Source organism: Parasteatoda tepidariorum, chromosome 6 (genome assembly GCF_043381705.1).
Source record: "Parasteatoda tepidariorum isolate YZ-2023 chromosome 6, CAS_Ptep_4.0, whole genome shotgun sequence".
Classification (NCBI taxonomy): Eukaryota; Metazoa; Arthropoda; class Arachnida; order Araneae; family Theridiidae; genus Parasteatoda; species Parasteatoda tepidariorum.
Window position 1 is genome coordinate 36444327 of NC_092209.1, and position 19121 is coordinate 36463447.

Below are 19121 nucleotides of genomic sequence, written 5' to 3' on the forward strand. Positions count from 1 at the left end.
CTGTCAGTTTATAGTTTTATTACCCAAATTGGGTATAATATGAAAAAAACACAACTACTTCGATTTAGTAGGAACAACATATGACGCAATGCTAAACGAATGGAATTTAGTTGTTGTTTATTTAGTTATTGTTATTAGTAGTTGTTGTTATTTGTTTTAGTTGTTGTTGTTTATTTAGTTGTATTTAGTTTCAATAACTTTTCTTTATAATGCAATAAAATCTGGCGAGCAGCTATTTAAACGATCGAACACTTCGTTTGTTTATTTGTGGCTTGAAGTTAGGCTCGCAGAAAATGCCGTTCATGGGTTAAATTTAGTAGGAACAACACAACCTGTGACGTAGGCTATATTATACCCAATTCATTTAACGAGATTATATTTTGGCATTAGTTAGGTTGGGCAAAAATACGTTACCTAAGACGGTTGAATTGTAAACATTCTCACATTTTAACTGAAAGCTTTATTCTATTCTAAACTTTTTGTAGAAAGTAGTAAAGATATCCTCCCCTTGTTAAAAATTTAGTTCAAATAAAATTGTTAGCTAATGAATGTGCCATTTCATTTTGGGTAATTACTATCGCTCTCAATGGATTTAAATTGGGTTATTAATTATATTTAGTGAAACATTGTTCCTAATTAACTTAGTTACTTTTAATTTTGAAAAGTTCTTGTTGATAAAGACTAAAAAAACCTTTGACATAGTAGATACAGATTTCTGTTCTACGGAATCTCTTAAAACAAATTCTCATAAAGAAAGTTCTGGTAATGGACTTGTGTTAAATAAACGATTGTGATTTCATTTGCTGAAAATTGTTAACTAAGAAGTTCAGATGATGATTTTTATTCATGAAGAATGATAGATTGATTCTGAATCGAATTCCATACAAATTATCAGAAATGAATGACTCTGAGTTTGGTTTAATCTATTCGAATTCAACAAAAACAGATGTTACTAATTCCTCAGTTATTGTTCCCTCACAAGATGTTGCAGAAAGTAGTTCGTATGATGATCTTGCTTTATCAGAAATGAATGATTCTGATTTAAATTCTATGCAAAATGAAGTTGTGACTCCTTCTGAGAACAATCATTCACAAATTCTGGCAAATGGTTGTTCTGATAATGATCTTGATTTCTCAAGAAAGAATGATTCTGATATCAGTTTAAACTATTTGAATGTAACAAAAACAAATGTTACTAATTCCTCAGTTATTGTTCCCTCACAAGATGCTGTAAAAAGGAGTTCAAATGATGATCTTGATTTATCAGTAATGATAGACTCTGATTCAAATTCCATGCAAAATGAAGTTGTGACTCCTTCTGAGAACAATCAATCTGAGACTCCATTTAATGATTGTTCTGATGATGATCTTGATTTATCAGAAATGAATGACTACGATTTTGAAGATGTGAATAATGAAACTACTGATGGAAATGAACTTGTAAATGAAGCACCTGTTGAACAACCAAATACTTCTGATTCCATTGTTCCAGTGGCTAAAAAAAAAGGGAAAAGGATACCTGCTTTTAAAAGGAACATGGTGAATCCTGCTGATTTCAATTTTACAGATATGAGGATACTTGAGGCAGGAAACAATGAGTGTCTGGTTTGTAAAAAGACTTTTAGACTCAGAAATAAACTTCTAGCTCATTTTACGGTTCATCCTCCTGAAAATCCTTTTTTATTTGATTTATCTAAAAAATCTGAATTTTTTGATGTTGAGATAAAGCCTCCTGATCCTAACGAGATTGAAAAGAAGCCATTTGCTTGTGTTCTTTGCCCTAAGCGTTTTATAAACTATGGTCAACTTGAGGCTCACTGTAATGTACATACTGGAGAGAAACCATATGTCTGCAATATTTGCTCCAAAGCATATAGAGATAAAGTCTATCTTAAGGGACATGCAATGTTGCATTCAGGAAAAGCGCCATTTCAATGCCTTGTGTGTAACAAAAGCTTTTCTAGGCAGCAGAGTCTTGATACTCATTTTTTGATTCATACAGGTGAAAGACCTCATGTTTGTGACATATGCCATTTAACTTTTCGGAAGAAAAATCTAATGGTGATTCATTATCGACTTCATACAAATGAGTTTCCATATTCATGCAAGGAATGTGGACGTCGATTTCGAAGCAAGCGTTATCTTGTTAATCATTCTGCAACACATGAAGAAATGCGTTATGCTTGTGACCTTTGTCCCAAGAAATTTAATCAAAAGATGTGGCTTCTAAAACATAAGGAGTTGCATGAAGGCAAGAAACGTTATGAATGTCAGTTATGCTTTAAAGCTTTCAAAAGAAAAGCAGATCTAGAATTGCATGTGTCTCTTCATTCTGGTCAACGACCATTTGTTTGTGAAGTTTGCCGAAAAGGATTCAATAGGGAAATTTATTTAAAGAAACATCTTCAGACTCATAGTGCGGAAGAGCTAGCTGAATTTAATGTGTGTAAGTCAGATAATACATTAAAAAAACCAGCACCTTCTGGTAATCAAAAGCCATTTGCCTGTGAAATTTGTCAAAAAGGTTTTAATAGAGAACCCTATTTGAAGAAACATTTTCAGACTCATAGTGCAGACGAGCTAGCTCAATTTAATTTGTATAAGTTAGATCCTACGTCAAGAAAACCACCACCTTCTGATAGACAAAAACCATTTATCTGTGAAATTTGTCAAAAAGGTTTTAATAGAGAACCCTATTTGAAGAAACATTTTCAGACTCATAGTGCAGACGAGCTAGCTCAATTTAATTTGTATAAGTTAGATCCTACGTCAAGAAAACCACCACCTTCTGATAAACAAAAACCATTTCTCTGTGAAATTTGTCAAAAAGGTTTTAATAGAGAACCCTACTTGAAGAAACATTTTCAGACTCATAGTGCAGAAGAGCAAGCTCAATTTAATGTTTGTAAATCAGATCATATGTTAAGTAAGCCAATGTCCTCTAATAATCAAAAGCCATTTGTGTGTGAAATTTGTCAAAAATGTTTCAATAGAGAAATCTATTTAAAGAAACATCTTCAGACTCATAGTGCAGAAGAAATTTCTCAGTTTAATGCTCATAAATCAGATCCTATGTTCAGTGAACCAACATCTTCTGATAATCATGGTTCTTCCATTTTAGAATCACTGTCAGCAAATTAGTTTTTCATTTGAATATGTTTTGAAATACATTTGTGATACTTACCATATTTGTGACAGTTACGGTAAGATATTTGATCAAATATGATGGTATGAAAGTAAGATTTGATCTGGATTAGAAAAAAGAAGAAATTTTATACAACTCTAACTATTGATAGTTGGTAATATAATTGGTGTAAAGTTTGAAGGGGCAGCGTGTCCCTTATCAGGTTGTTTGATGCAAATTAATTAGATGTCTGAAATCTTAAAATATTATCCTAGTTAATTTGATGAAAAAAACATTGGTATTTGACTTGATTTGATCAAAGGTTTTAAGAACATTGAGTTTTTAATTATACTTATAATATTAGTTTCTTAGATAATTGAGTTTCCTTATCTCTATAAATAATAATTGAAGATTTGTTGAAGTACTTTTATTTTTTCTAATTTATAATATAAATGAACATTGTTAGTGGGAAATTTGTAACAGTGTAGGAAATTGTTTAAGTATTACTCTTTTTTTAAAAAAAAGACCAAAATTCTCTTACCTTAACCTGCATGTCAATATAGCAAAGATTCATAATTTTTTTTCTTCTCTACTTTGCGCAGACTTTTAACACAATTACATCATTGCATTTAACGTTCAAGAATGCTGCTATCAGGGATAAATTTGTTTTTAAGTTATTATTTTTTCTAAATTTAATAAAAAATAGATCTGCCTTTTCAAAGAAAGTTAGTTTTTAAAAAAAATTTTTTTATGCTTTTTTTTCTACCAATGCAGACGCATTTTAAAATTATTTATTTGAAATCACACATTGTGATCCTTATTTACACAATTTAAGATGGCACAACACTATTCATATTTACATGGTTTAATATCACACATCACGATTCTTGTTTTTGCAATTTAAGACGGCATTTCGTGTTTAGTATGTTCATGATTTCATATGAAATACAACAATGCATATGCATGTGATTTAAAAGACACTATTGTGATTCATGTCTTGTAACTAAAAATTTTACAATGGAACTTATTTTCATATGATTTAAAAAACAAAAATCTTTTAACATCATTAAAAAAATAATACCTTGCATCAATATTTTTTCTTAAGACATTTATAACATTCTATGTACAAATGCTTTAGATATAAATTTTTTCTTGCTCAAATTTCAGACATTTTTTTGATTATTTAATGTTTTTACAAGTAACATTTTCGGTTTTGTTTTTTACCAAAGTTATTCATGTTATATGAATCAATATAAAGTTTTATAAAAATTAAAGCATTAAAAAAAAAAAAAATTCAGTGATTTTCAAACAAATGTCGCAAAGAGTTGAAACCAGAGTTAATTAATTGATTGCAGAAAGTATTTTGGTTATGGGGCAGGGCTCGAAAAAACTCAGAAATTTTTTACGTCCCCGAGGATGGCTAGTCCAACAAAGTACCCGTCCTCCTTTGAAACTAACCCGTAGCTTCTAAATAAATAAAAATATAATTTTCTCTCATTTATTACAAACATTTATATAAATTGCACAATGAATTAGTAGTTACTAGGATTACATTATACAGTAATAAAAGAAATACTACGCTACTAATAGTAACCTAGTATTTCTTTTATGAAATAATTTAAATGACAAAGGTCAAGTTATCTGGAATGTCAATATATCCGAGGGTACTGCGCTTTTTAAATGAATCAAATATGACGTTTGCCAGTTCCACAATCAAGCCAATGATCTAGAGAGGTTTCTGCACAGAAATCTGAAAAGGGTTTTCCGTTTAGGTAGATGTTCATAATTGCGTTTAACGCTTCTTGTTTAAGACCAGTACGTAATGTTTTTATTTTTTTTGTAAGTTCATTGCTGAAAAGTCCTTTTCAACCGCTGCAGTACGGGAGACAGATAAAACATCAAATCCACCATGCATAGTATGTTGCTGTATTTCTAGATTAGAGGGTCATTTTAGAAGTGAGGAGCTAGACTCTTGTAAGATAATAAAAATTGAAAATGTATCACGAACATTAACAGGAAAATGGACGCCGGATTCGAGAAATTCGTTGTCCGCGGGGAATTTTTGACCGCCGAGGACGGGTGGTTTTTTGAGCCCTGTTACGGGGCACCTACCAAACTACCTTTGGGGCTACTTTGGCCCTTACTCTGTCACTATGTATGGTTCAGTATATAGGTTCCAGTAAGAATAACACATGAATAATTAAATAAGCACTTTAATTTGATCAAATTATGGAAAGTCAGAATCAATTAATATTTTCTGTAAGTTATTTTTTGAACTAGAGAGTAACAACAATGAGAGGTCCAAAAAAAAGCCCAATCCATTTTTACAGTAGAAATATGCAAAATTTGATAAGTTTAAGTTAATATCTTTAGACAAGGGTGCTGTTGCAAAGTTTAATTTTTTTTTCATGGTGTTATAATGAAACAGTTGCAGGCCTCAAAGGTGAACTTAATTTCCTTAAAAAAGAAAGAAAGAAAGTGCATCTGCCTAGTCTCCTGTTTTTTAACGAAGACTAATGTATTTCACAACTATCTCTTGTTTACCTGTATGTTTTCACATTTCTCTAATTATTGAAGAAATTTTTTTTTTAAAAAAAAGGTGATAAAATATCTACTGATATGAAAAATACTTCTCTTATTCCTCAACAGATGAAACTATTGCCAGTGTCGCAGTATGTTGAGCATTAATTGTGTAAAACGAGCCGGGGATAGATCATTCCAGGGTTGGCAGGTTTTTGACATGTGACAGTTTTTGACAGTTTAAACCATGGTTTAAACCGTCACGTCAAAAACCTCACTGTCAAAAATGTCGAAAATGTCAAAAACCTATATTCATATGTGAAATTTAATTAATACATAAAATTTATATATTTTTTATAAAGGATAGTGTTTCTAAATATGTTCTAGAAAAAATAAATTTAAAATTTTGAAGAAACACTTATATTTTGAATAGTAACCAAAATCTTGTACTTTTGAAAACTCACATCTTTTGTAATATTATGTATTCATTTTCATGTGTTATTGAAAATCTGCAGTGATATTATTAAGAAATTTATTTATAACCAAATTTAGTGTATAGTATAGATTATACTAAAAATTAGACATTTTTAAAGATAAACATTAGCAGTTTTGTACATTAGACATCTTCTTTTAAAGAAAAATCTTTTTAATATTCTTTTAAATCTTCTTAATAATCTTTTTAACATAAGACAATACAAATTTAAGTGCTTTCTGTTAAATACACAGAGTAGTTAGTGTCGATTTACAGTATATTCAGCCTATTCATTTACTATGCTGAAAATTTAGTTTATCCAAATACTTGTGAATTTCATTTTGCTGAATACTATATAGTTTTGTTGAATATCTAAATATTCAGCTGTTGAATAATTACTTCTTGCTTTCAAGATATGCATTATTTGTATTCTTAATACAAGTGGAGAAAAAAAAATTAAGAGATAAAAATTGTTTTAAAATGATAAGTGTAATAATTATAAATAAATATAATAAACAATATGAATTATATTTATCATTATTCATAAATATAACTACTTTTAAATTCAAATTAACATACTGGATAATAAAGATATTCGGTATAACATTAAAATTTTTTTTCATACACTTGTATCAAGTTTGTATTTATACAACATAACTTGTAAGTTCCTTATAAATATTAGTTATATGTTCCTTATATGTCAAAAATGCATAGTAATAAACTTTTAATTTTCTTAAGTATCAAAAAAAAAATTTTTTTTTTAAATATAAATATTTAAACAATTTTTGTGCAAAATTTTTCTGCACATGCATTTGAATATAAATTTCTGAGATTTTAAATCTGTTATTTTACCTTAATTTTAATTAAAAAATATTTTAAAACCTGCTGATTACCTATAGTATAATTAAATTTCAATATAATGCATGGCAACTGTTGGTAGTTTTGAAGTTTATATATTTTCTTGGCAAACTTCAGTTTTTGACATTTTTGACGGGTTTTTGACGGTTTAAACCAGTATTATACCCTTGTCATGTCAAAAACCACTTTTTGACGTCAAAAACCCAACCCTGGATCATTCGTCTTCCAATTAGGTGAACCCTAGTTCAAATCCCAGGAATGACTGGTCAATACGAATTCCGCATCTGGCTTGAACCGAACACAGTGCTGACGTGATATATCCTCAGCAGTAGATGGATCACGAGTTAGAGTCCTCTTGTCGTCAGGAGATTTTCGTGTAACTCAAGTGCGGGCTAGTTCCATAAAAAAGTCCTCCACAAAGCAAATTTCTCCCAGTACTTGATCCAGGAGTTCCGTTATCTTCTGGATTGGGTTCATAATTGCAAGGCTACGGAGTTGAACACCAGTAGTCGTAAACTCAAAATTGGGTTGATAAGTAAAATCTTCCTTATTTTATTTCACCAATATTGGAAAGTATGAAAGTGTCCTTAATTGTTAAACATTTTAATAAATGTCCTGAAATTTTTGTGGTTTTCAAAATTTTTGTCGAAGTTAACAGGAAGAATAAATATTTATCTAAAAAAGAATTGAAGAAATTTACAAATTCAAAAATTATGTTATATGCCATGAAACAAAGTATGTAACAAAATCAGCAACAAAGTCTTCTTAGCACGTCAAGTACGGTATTTATCTACTTCCAGTGTTTAGACAATTACCCATAATTTGATGATATAAAAGCATTTGATATGGGAGAAATATATGAGAAGCAACTATCTCTCTTCTCCACCCACCTATCACTATATCATACTCTACTGTTTTTTAAGAGGGAAACCTTGTATTTTGCTACTATTTATTGATTTTCCATATTTAGATGATTCCGCCCTTTTTTTATTAAAAAGGCAAAAAAAATTTTTTTCAATAACATATTTAATTTGATTGAAAAACGTTATTACATGATCAGGATTTGAATTTATGCCTTTATCTGAATTGATGAGGGTTTTTGAGAATGTGGATTCTTGGTGGGTATGTCATGCCAATCAAGCCTGATTCAGCAGAAACTAGAGATTATGTATTCTGGTAAATAACTGCACCTTGTACTCAACTTAAAAAGTGTAAAAAAAGAGAAAAATTATAGTGTATGAGAAAAAAATTACTACAAACGAAATATAAATTTACCGTAAATAAAAATTTATAATGTGGGGATATTTCCAAAGGAGTAGATGTTTAAACTGTATAATACTAATATGAATTGTCCTATTGTAATAATTGTAATTTTTAAGTTTGTACCTCCATTTTTTTATTTTTTTAACTGCCCTGGGTATTTTATTTATAATTTTGTTAACTAAAAATTCCTTTCAAGATATTGTGAATGGGAGACATGTCAAGTGTAGCTATATTCATATGCATAGCTAATATGCATTTTATCAACTAATTTTAGTTTTTATCTTTATTGTTGAAATTTATAAGAAAAATGATCTGACTTGTTTTATAAGTATGTTATATAAGTTTTCACTTATCTTATATTTATTAAATACTTTGTCTTATATTTATTAAACATTTAATCTTATATTTATTAAACATTTATACAGCTCACAAATTAAAACATTTTAAGGAATTTTAAATTTCCTGAAATTTATGGGAAGAAATTATTACACATAAAAATTCATTATTAAAGATTGTTCTTAATATTTGCTAATATTGAATTTAGGAACAGTCATATTATGGAATTATTATGTTACTACCTGTACAATATTGTACATATTATTAGAATTAAACTGTTATATTTTTATGAATAAAATTATGTATCAAATTAGATGGAGGTTCATTTTTTTCGTTATTGTATTTCTGATGGTTTAATGAATAGTTTATATTTTCTCATTAATTATTCTTTTTTAAAACAAAACAATAAGGCTATTTTTTAATGAAAGACTTCAAAATTGCTATTCATATATTGAAATTCAGTATCAGCATGTAATGATAATGAATGTTGAATAAAACTTTTTTGTTAATATTTCACACTTAGAATCCTAGCATTTTGGCACATTTAATGGGTATCAAATTTAATCTGCAGAAATAATGATGAAAGAATTAATATGTGTAACTGAGACATGGTATTTAACATTTATTTTAGACATTAATTAAAACCATTGTGTGAGTACTGATTTTCTCTGAAAAATATAAATTTTTTAATATTTTAGTCTTCTACACACACAAATATGTATATCGACGATAAATTATTGTTTTTTTTGCTGGAAGAAGGGTAAAAATTTTTTGCTATCTTTAGCTTTTCGAAACATTAGCATCATTCAAACTATCACCTGCAGTTCAACAAATACTATTATGTATTTCGCTTTTTGTATCAAATAGAAAAATAATGTGAAATTCTGACATCTTATTTTAGATTTTAAAAAAATATAAAATAACAGGCTAAGCTTAGAATTATAGTGTATTATATTTTAATTGTGTATCTGATTTCTCGTGTCTATTAGTTTGTTATACATTTATACCAACATTTTATTCTTCGCTTCATGATTTTTATTCAATTATCATTGAAACATCTAAAATAAGTTTCTGTTAGCATAATTTACTAGTGAGGGGAGAAGGATGTCAGCAATACTGCCTAATTTATTAAATTCTTCTTTCCAAATATTTATAAAGGGTTTATAATCACTATAATGTGCTTAATTATTAGATGTTATCTCATAATGTTTAAACTGTGCCTTGGTAAAAATAAATGCCTGTATATATTTCTCTTTAATTGTAACTGGCATAAATCTATTAACCATGAGTGTTTCTGCTAGACTTTGAAAACTATAATTTATAATAACTTAATTATAATAACAAAAACTATAATTTATATTTTGTATTCTTAGTACAATTTGTGGTGTATTTGATGTGATATAATATGTAAGTGGAATTAATGGCTCATTTAAACTTTTTAATAATAAATATCCATAATTTTCAAAATATGAATGGTTTTCTCAATAATTAAGTTATAATTGGGTCAATGAGGAAATATTATAACTCTTTACTGAAGTTGTTTATTTTGCAACTCCTTCCTACTTTTTAGAACCAAACTTTTATTTAAATCTCCAGAACCAAATTTTTATTTAAATCTTTTTTTTCCTTCCAAATTTATAAGATATTTAAAAATAAATATGAATCCTAAAAAGTTTTAAGATTTTTTAAATTTATTTTTCTTTTAATGAAACTTAAACCTAATCACGAAATTGCCCTTCTGAAATCATTAACTAAAAATATTTGGTTAATCAATGTAAAATCTGCTTAATATTATGCAGAAGAGAGTCTTGATTGATCCAAGTAATAGTTACTAAACTAATTATACTCACATGAAGTTTTTGGAGGATCTAAGTACATCCTTATAGTCGTTCCCTTACTATACATTACATTGATAAAAACTACCATAGATATTTAGCAAAATTTTACAAAGGAGTAAAATTAAAAGAAAATTAGATTATATTCAGCTCCAGGCTTCAATTTTGGAATTTATGAATAACTATTTGAAAAAAAAAAAGAAGTAAAATTCGAATTTTTTATTTCCAATGGCGGGGAAAGCAATCAAATACAACAAAGAAGAACAATAAACGTAAGAAGGAATCTCAAGAAGTAAAAGAAAGACCCAAGCCATTTCCCCAGAAGCTCTCTTGCACGCCAATATTAAGCAGTCTTGAGAGTCCAGTCCTGTGTAATGAGCTACAGTGATGGAGATGTTTTTGGTTCACAGATTCTTTAGAATCACACAGTCGACAGTCGGGATGGTCTTATGCGTAACCGATACAAATGTTCTCCCGGGTAGTTATGACCTGTTAGGAGACGAAAGAGGGCTGCAGCATAGTCATAAGGTCGCATGCCGAAGGTTGTAGACCACTGTGCCGCTTAAAGCGTTGCCCAGGGTACACCACCATTTAAAGTTAAAAAACAAAATATAACTGCAGATAAAATTATCACAAAGTGACAAGAAAAAACAATAGAATCAATCCTTACAGTCGTTTCTGTACTATACGTGACATTGATCAAAACCAACCATTGATATTAAGCTAAACTTTTTAAAGGAATAAGTAGTTTAATAAAAGGATTATATTCAGTTACAGGTTTGAATTTGGCGAGATAAAGGACAATAGCACTTATTCTTGTCCTTGTTAGATTTTATTTGAATCATTGATGTGTCATTCATGAATTTGCTTTTCATAAATTTTAATTTAATTAACAATTCTTTTTTTTTTAGTTTACAATATTAATTAAATGATATTTTGTTGAATATAATAAATGTTCGCATTGTTTCATTTTATACTTCAAATTATATATTTTTCTATTTTTTTAAATAATAAAATGAAACAATGTATTGTGTTTTAGGCAGATATATTGGCAAAGATGCAGATATTGCAGATAATTTTTAATACAAATATAACTGAGTAGTTTTCAAAATTTCTATACATTAGCATAAAAAATATAAGTATGCTAACAACTGCTCTTTCCATTCTATTTCGAGTAAGCTAAGCGCGTCAAGTATCAATTCGCTTAAGTGACACATTCTATGTTCTTTCGCAAAGATTCTTTCAAAGGGATTAAAATGATGTACACCTTACATTTAAAAAAAAATTCCATTATTATTTAATAAAATAATCAAAAATAATAACTATTTACTAAAATTTGTTTTTTGCAGGAAATTTTCTTTTGATAAACGAATTTTATAACTCTATGCAAAATTTTTTTAATTCGCTTTGAAAGTTCATTAGATAAGGCGAAATACACACTGCTATTTTGAACAACCTATTGGGACCATATTTCCCAGATTGAGGCTACCCTCTTTATTTGGAGTTAAATCAATAACAATTAAGATATGAGGTAAGCTGAAAGAAATATTTATAAGCATATAGTTACTTTGAAACTATTAACAATTATCTGAATATTGGCCAAAATGAAAAGAAACACTTTAACTATTTTTATTTCTGCTTGTTATAATTTTGTCGTGATTTTCATTCTTTATCTTATTGTTTGTGAGGATGAGCAATATGACATATTTAATCGATACTCACCTTCAACCTTGCATTAAATGATCAATTGTTTGTAAGTTGAAACAAGATACTTACCTATGTATTGTTACGTGCCAGAGAGAAATTGTCTTGCATTAGCAACTGATCTAATTACGCTTAATAGTATGTCTTTATTCCATTTCTTTTTTTCAATTATATGAAAAAATATCTTTATTTTTGTTTTGTTGATTATGCTTTTACTAATAATTTTTTATTAACATTATTTTAGGTTTATACATTTTAAACCGTCTGTTAAGCTGAATGTCATAACTACCTAACCAAACGATTCCAATTTCCACCTAATCAATTTAGATTGAATTGGTAAGTTATTTATAATTTTTCTAAGTTATTTATTAGTAACCTTATTGGGGAATTATGCAATGGTTTGCAAGCTACAGTTTTGTTTTCCACTCTACAATTTCAAATAATATTGATATGTTTAAAGTTTTTTAAATAGTGTTTTTTTAAAAAGTTAGCTCTCTCTGATTTTTAGTTGATTAGTACTAATTACTGTAAAATAGTTATTTGTATCACCAGACTCATATTCATCAAATTTCAAAACATAATGTAAATTATATATTTTTTATTTATAATAATAACATTTATTGGATATTTTTTTTTAGAATGAGACTGGTGAAATGATCTTGTAATAATAAAAATTTGTTGTACAAACTCTACAAATTTCAAAACTTGCAAAGAAAAATACTTAACAATAGAATTTGATATTTGAAGAATAAATAAAAGAAAAGGAATCATTATTTACTACATTTTTTGTTGTTGTCATCATTGCTGTTTGTTAGACACTCATATTCATTATGTGAAATCAAAGTCAAACTAATGTTAACAAAGTACTTATTTGATTTCCTGTTTTTTCAATAAAAGTATTAGCTTGTAACAAACTTTGCCAATAGTCCCGTCCTTAAGAGGACACTAAACGGAGGGCCAAAATTTTTAAAGCAAATTCTGTTGTACTTACATTTGTAAATTGAATTTCAAATTATGGAAAAACAAATTGAGTTCACATAAACCATGAACCTCCGAATACTGAAAAATGTTTTTCAAAATAAATAGCAAATTATGGTACTTACTTCCCTACTGTGTAATCCTACCATAATTTATTCCGAAATGTTCAGCATTTAAAACTTATTGGTTTACCTAAATTTACTTTTTTTCCATAGTTTAAAATTTTTAACTAACAAATGGATGTGAAACAATATGTCATGAAAACTTTCTCTACAGTATAGCTTCCTCTAAATTATGGAAAATCCTTTCTTTTTATTTCTTCTTTTTTCTCACAATCAGTGTTTACTTGTAAATCTTTTTTCTATAATTTAAAATTTTTAGCTGAAAAATGGATGTAAAATATAACTTGACATGAAAGCTTTCTCACACAATTAAGCATCCTCTTAATGGTGGGAAATCCTTTCTTTCTTTTTTTTTCTTGCAATGTGTGTTAACTTGTTAGTCTTTTTTTTTTGTTCTTGTAATATTTAATGCATTTTATAATGTGTCAAATGAGAGAATGGATAATTTTATATATATTCACGCATTCATTTTAAAAGTTTTCCAACAAGTTTTTTTCCCCTTCTCTTAAACTCATGCAGTAATAAATTTTATGAATCAGTAATTTTACCAACCAGTTTTGTCAAAATTATATATATATATATATATATATATATATAATAAAACTTATTAATTATTTTCGTTTTTCTCTTTGTTTTTTTGTGCTATATNTAATGTAAGTTTACAGTTACATATTGTCATAATTTATAACCGTACAGTTTCAAGTTTTGAGATACTAGAAATTCGGTATATATATATATATATATAATTTTTTTTCTGAAGGTGTTAAAAATAGAACCAATAGAAATATAGGAATAGTTTTACTTTTCTTAGAAGCATTTAATGAATAAAAGGTTTCCAGTAATAATAGTCCAGTTGTGTAACTGAAACGTCTCTGTTGAATCTTTTTTTATAAATAAAGATATTGAAATTTAAATTCTCAAAGCATATATATATATATATTGAGAACCTTTATGTTTTTCCAGCAATTTTTTATTATTTTTCTAATTATATTATGTTTCTATATATACACATATATTCACTACCCTACAATAATGGAAGGGACATGTTCAATTTTTGACATTTTTTAAAATTTCTCAATAATATTTAGATGATTATTATTTTATAACTTTAGAGAAGTTTAGTTCATGCAACTTTTCATACTTAGCAATAGAGTTTAAATATTTCAAAGATTTGAGAGACTGATAGTAGATTACTAAAAAAAACAAGTATTTTAAAACACCCTATGCCACATAATCAAGCCATAAGTTTGTAACTTGTATCATTTACTTTTATTGTTATTTGCAATAGCAGTGCAAAATTTCATAAACTTAGCTTAAATATTTATGCAGATATGCACATTTTTGTAAGAAATTAATTTCATTGTTTTAAGTTATTTTGATATAACTTTACAGTTATTTAATAAAAATTAGACTAAATTTTTGAAGCAATTTAAAATTATTTACAAAATTATAGCTTTAAAGTTTGAAACAAATTCTTTAAAAAAAAATTTTTTTTTGATAATTTTTGTACGGAATCATTTTTGGCAACTAATGAAGCAACTACTAAAAAAAATTTTTTTATAATTTTGTAGGGAATCATTTTTGGCAACTAATGAAGCAACTACTAAGCACAAAAGGATTAGGGATTTGTACAAATTTCTTTTCATAGTCTCGAATGTTATTGCCGGTGTCTTTTTTAATAAATCTTGTTTCATAATGCGAAATTAAATTTATGGAAAACCCTTTTTCATTTTGAACTTTCTTTTAAAAAGTACCAAAACTTCTTAGAATATTCCTAGAAACTTTTTTAAATTTTTAAGACATTTAAATCAGACTTTTTCTTTAATTGCCAAATACAATTACTACAAAATTCTGAAGAAAAAATTAAAAAAAAATTTCTCACCCATGCGCAATATAAAAGAACCACTTTTGATATCTTAACCCCCTTACGGGGTTAAGCTTTGATCTTAATTGACGGGGGCTGAATGGGGTTAAGCTTTGATCTTAACCACATATTTTAAGCAGTTATTATTAAATTTTTTTTGAAATTTTAAATGAATAATTTTGTAAATAATTTTGAAGTTATAGCAGAAAACATGGAACAAAGAAATCAGTTTTTTTTATAAAATGCCCATATCTCAATAAATAAAATTACGAAATTTTATGCTATTGTTCCAAATAACAACTAAAATAATCAATACAAGTTATAAGCTTATTAATTTATTTTTCGTCGTAGGGTGTTAAGAAATATATATATATTTTTTCATAATTTATTGTCGGAAAAAGCTCTGAAAGCTTTATACTATAGCTAAGTATGAAAAATAGCATGAACTAAACACCTCTAAAGTTAGAAAATATTCCTTTAAGTATTTCTTGAGAAATTTGAAAAACTGTAAATGTGTCATCCATTATTGTAGGGTAGTCTCTATATGTGTATGTATTGTGTGTATAGAATAAACAAATCAATCAAATAAATTTTCTTATAAAATGAAGATTTATTCAAATTATTTACAATTTACAAGAGATGTAATTTTAGCATCTTATTAATACAATATATTTAAAGTTTTGCATATTATCTGAGTCACCTGCAAAGAACCTATGGTTTTGTGAACAAGACAAGCATAAATATTTTACTTTTTTTAAAGAAGAAAAAAAAAAACGCAGATGATCCTTATAATACACAATTACATAAAAACTTATTTAAACATAATACTTTTACATATATACAGCCACATAACTAAGGCCTTCTGATTTGTACACATTTGTCAAATCTTATATTGCTTTTCCCAGTTAAAACTGATTATCTTTTGCAATAATTGTATTTTTGTTAAAAATAGGTTTGTTTATACAAACAAATAGTTTTAAATGTGCTATGATAATTTTTCATGAAATTTCAAATGCCTAAAACAGATATCTTTCATCTGTTGTTTAAATTATCTTTATAAAGGAAAAACTTTATGAAATTTCTAACAGTTTCCCTCAGTATATTTTTATACATTTATGTGTAGTGCTGATGAAATATTTTAAAAATATCGTAAAATTTTTCTCTGTTATAAAAAAAAAATTATTTTGATCACGGATGGGAATTTAATTTATAGATCCAGTTTTGATTGATATATTTTGTTGAATTTAAATTATTTAATTTGTTTATTGCTTCATTTGTTTAACTTAAAACATTCAGCACATGCAGCTCTTTCAGGGCTTCAAGTGCTGCGCACATTGCACATTTTGCGCCAAATCGGTATATTTGCGCATTACTGCGCAGAAACGTCATTTTATGTTAAATTTGCGCCGAATCTGCGCCAAAAAATTTTCGGGGACCAACTAAACATTGCCAAATTTTAATAGCATAAGATATTTTTGTTTCTCTTGTTGATTTCATCGTTATTGAAGTGCCATCAACTTCGTCAATGGCAAGCTAATGGCCTTCTTGCGCTATTCTTTTTATAGATTAGTACCATGATCTTTGAATTAACTAGGGGACCATCCACTAAGTACATATTTTCATGTTGATCCTCAGAACAGTCAAGAATCACAAAGCTTCATAACTTCAAACTTTCCATCTCCCTTTTATTCATTTCATCTAATAAAGATAAGAATTAATTAAGTTTCATAACGTAATTTTTTTTCTGAGGGACCATCCACTAAGTGCATATTGTTTTTAAACAATTATTTTACTTTATTACTTTTTTTTACTAATACTTTTTTTTACTTTATTTGCATTTAAAAATTATTGTATTTTTTTTAATCATTTCATTAATGAAATACTTTATAAGTAACCAATTTTAATAAAAAATTATTAGGGGCCATTCACTAATTTACATTTGTATTATAAATTTATTAAGTTTTCTTAATTTGCTTAATTCTTTACATATTTTTATAAATTTGGTATGATCAATATTATTCTTGTTAATGTTTTGTTGAATATACTATTACAAATAACATTTATTTAAATTTTTAAAAAATTACACTCAATGACCTTAAATAATAGTTATATTAATTACAGTTTTGAATTACCTTTTACAGAAATAAATAAAGTAATTATTAATTTAAAAAATAGTATGAGCCATTCAGTATTGAATTTATTTAAATTTCTTTTGCCAAAAGCTCTTTTTTTTTAAAAGAAATATTTCGGCAATTAGGTCTTTTAAAAACTGAAACACCATTGATTCACTTGCTGTATGATGAAATGGTGTTCCTAGTTAAAGCATTGTTGGGGCGTTTTTTTAAAGAGTTTTGATTTTCATGTTTGTCAGGAAAGGACTTAAAATCATTGGATGTAGAAAACGCAGAAATTTGGCAAAATTCAAATTTAATAGATGTTGGACTAGATACCACAAAGGTGATGACATCCTTATCTTCTTCAGAAAAAAAATTATGTATTTAGGTGTCAGATCTTTTTACTTGGCATGCACAAAACATTTATTAAAAGCATTGCCTCTAAAAAATAGGTTACTGTGCCCTCTTAAAGTGTTGCATCCTGTAATGAGAATGGAAGAAACTTCTATTAAGTCAATAAGATATCTAACAACAGTAACCCCATCCATTATAAAGCCTGGAGAGGCATCTTTGTTACTAGATGAAGGGACAAGGTTACATGGGGAACCAGAAAGTTATTCTTCTGATTCAAATGAATATGCACAGATTGATGTGTTTTGGAAAAACTATTTTGTGAAGAAAGATAATTTTGGGAAATATCAAATATCCTCTTATAACATAGCTCTTTTGTCTGTACCACATGGGAATGCCGATATTGAAAGAGGTTTAAGCTACTTGACAATAAGGCAAGTTTAAATTTGCATAGTGTGAATGGTTTGAGAGAAGTTGTGTCATATATCAACAAAATAGGGGTTTAAATAACTTTAAAGTTGAAAAAGATATGATTAAAGTGGTTCGTGTAGCATTTAAAAATTCTGCTCAATTAGAGGTTGAGAAAAAAGAAAGAAAAAAGCGAAAAACACTGAGACTGAGGAAAGCAGATTGAAAGCTGCTGAAATGGATTTATAAAAAAAATTGAAGGCTTCTCAGGATCTCTTAGCCGCAGCTGAAAAAAATATTAAAGATGGGTAAAATAATAAAGACATATCGATTATAGAAAGCGGACAAATCCTCTTATCTGAGGCTAAGTCGAGGATTGCAGAATATTTAACAGCATTGGAAGGTACCAAAAAGAAATGTAATTTGTTAATGTAGGGACCTTCAAAAAAGTGTAAAGAATAAGATATGTTATTAATGAACAAAATTAAAAATTCTTGTTATTAAATTCTTGTTTTAATTCTATGTATTAACTATGCTCCAAATCTTTGTTTTGCTGCTCCAAAATTGCTTTTTTGTTGCTCCAAAGATGCTCCAAAACCATGTTTTGCCACTTGAAGCCCTGCTCTTTCTAATATCTATAGACTGTGTTGGAATAAAGGAAAAAAATATGCTTTTTTTTTATCTTTGTATTAATTTTTATATTTATTTATGTATTTATTTATGGCTTGAACAATTCCATTCAAAAAACTATTTGAAATGAGTTATATGTTCTAACTAATGACATATCTATTTACATAATCATTACAATTAGAGATGAGGAAATTTATTTGCTCACTAACTTATTTTTATTTGCAAGTTTTCTCACAACATGAAGTTCCATGTCAAAACTAAAGCTTATGAGCTTTGTATTATATATAAAATGAATGAGGATTGCTTTATTTTCTGCATTTTCTTCTAAGAATTAGTTATTAGATATCTAAAGAAACAACTATTTATGTACAGTACAGAACCTCTTATCCGGAAATCAGAATACCGGAAAACCAGAACGAAATTCGATACATTTTCCCGCCATTTTTTTTAAAGAAATATTTTTTCCCGGGAAAGATTTCAGAATTCTTTCTTTTTTAAAAGATGTTTACCACCATTTTAGAAATAATCATTAGTTCCTCACA

General features: G+C 27.6%; 1 protein-coding gene and 1 long non-coding RNA gene across 2 annotated transcripts in view; both read left to right on the forward strand.

Moving 5' to 3' along the window:
• Window positions 1-421: 421 nt before the first annotated feature.
• LOC122270591 (uncharacterized) overlaps window positions 422-19121 on the forward strand; it is a 29364-nt gene continuing 10664 nt past the window's right edge. Inside the window, exons 1-2 of the long non-coding RNA XR_006225899.2 lie at window positions 422-567; window positions 12357-12448. This is a non-coding gene — a long non-coding RNA (uncharacterized lncRNA). The remainder of the gene's footprint in view (window positions 568-12356; window positions 12449-19121) is intronic.
• Window positions 560-4417, forward strand: LOC107455050 (zinc finger protein 271-like). Its single transcript, XM_016072454.3, has one exon. It carries the CDS (start codon window positions 847-849, stop codon window positions 3139-3141), a length of 2295 nt encoding a protein of 764 aa, XP_015927940.2. The 5' UTR covers window positions 560-846; the 3' UTR covers window positions 3142-4417.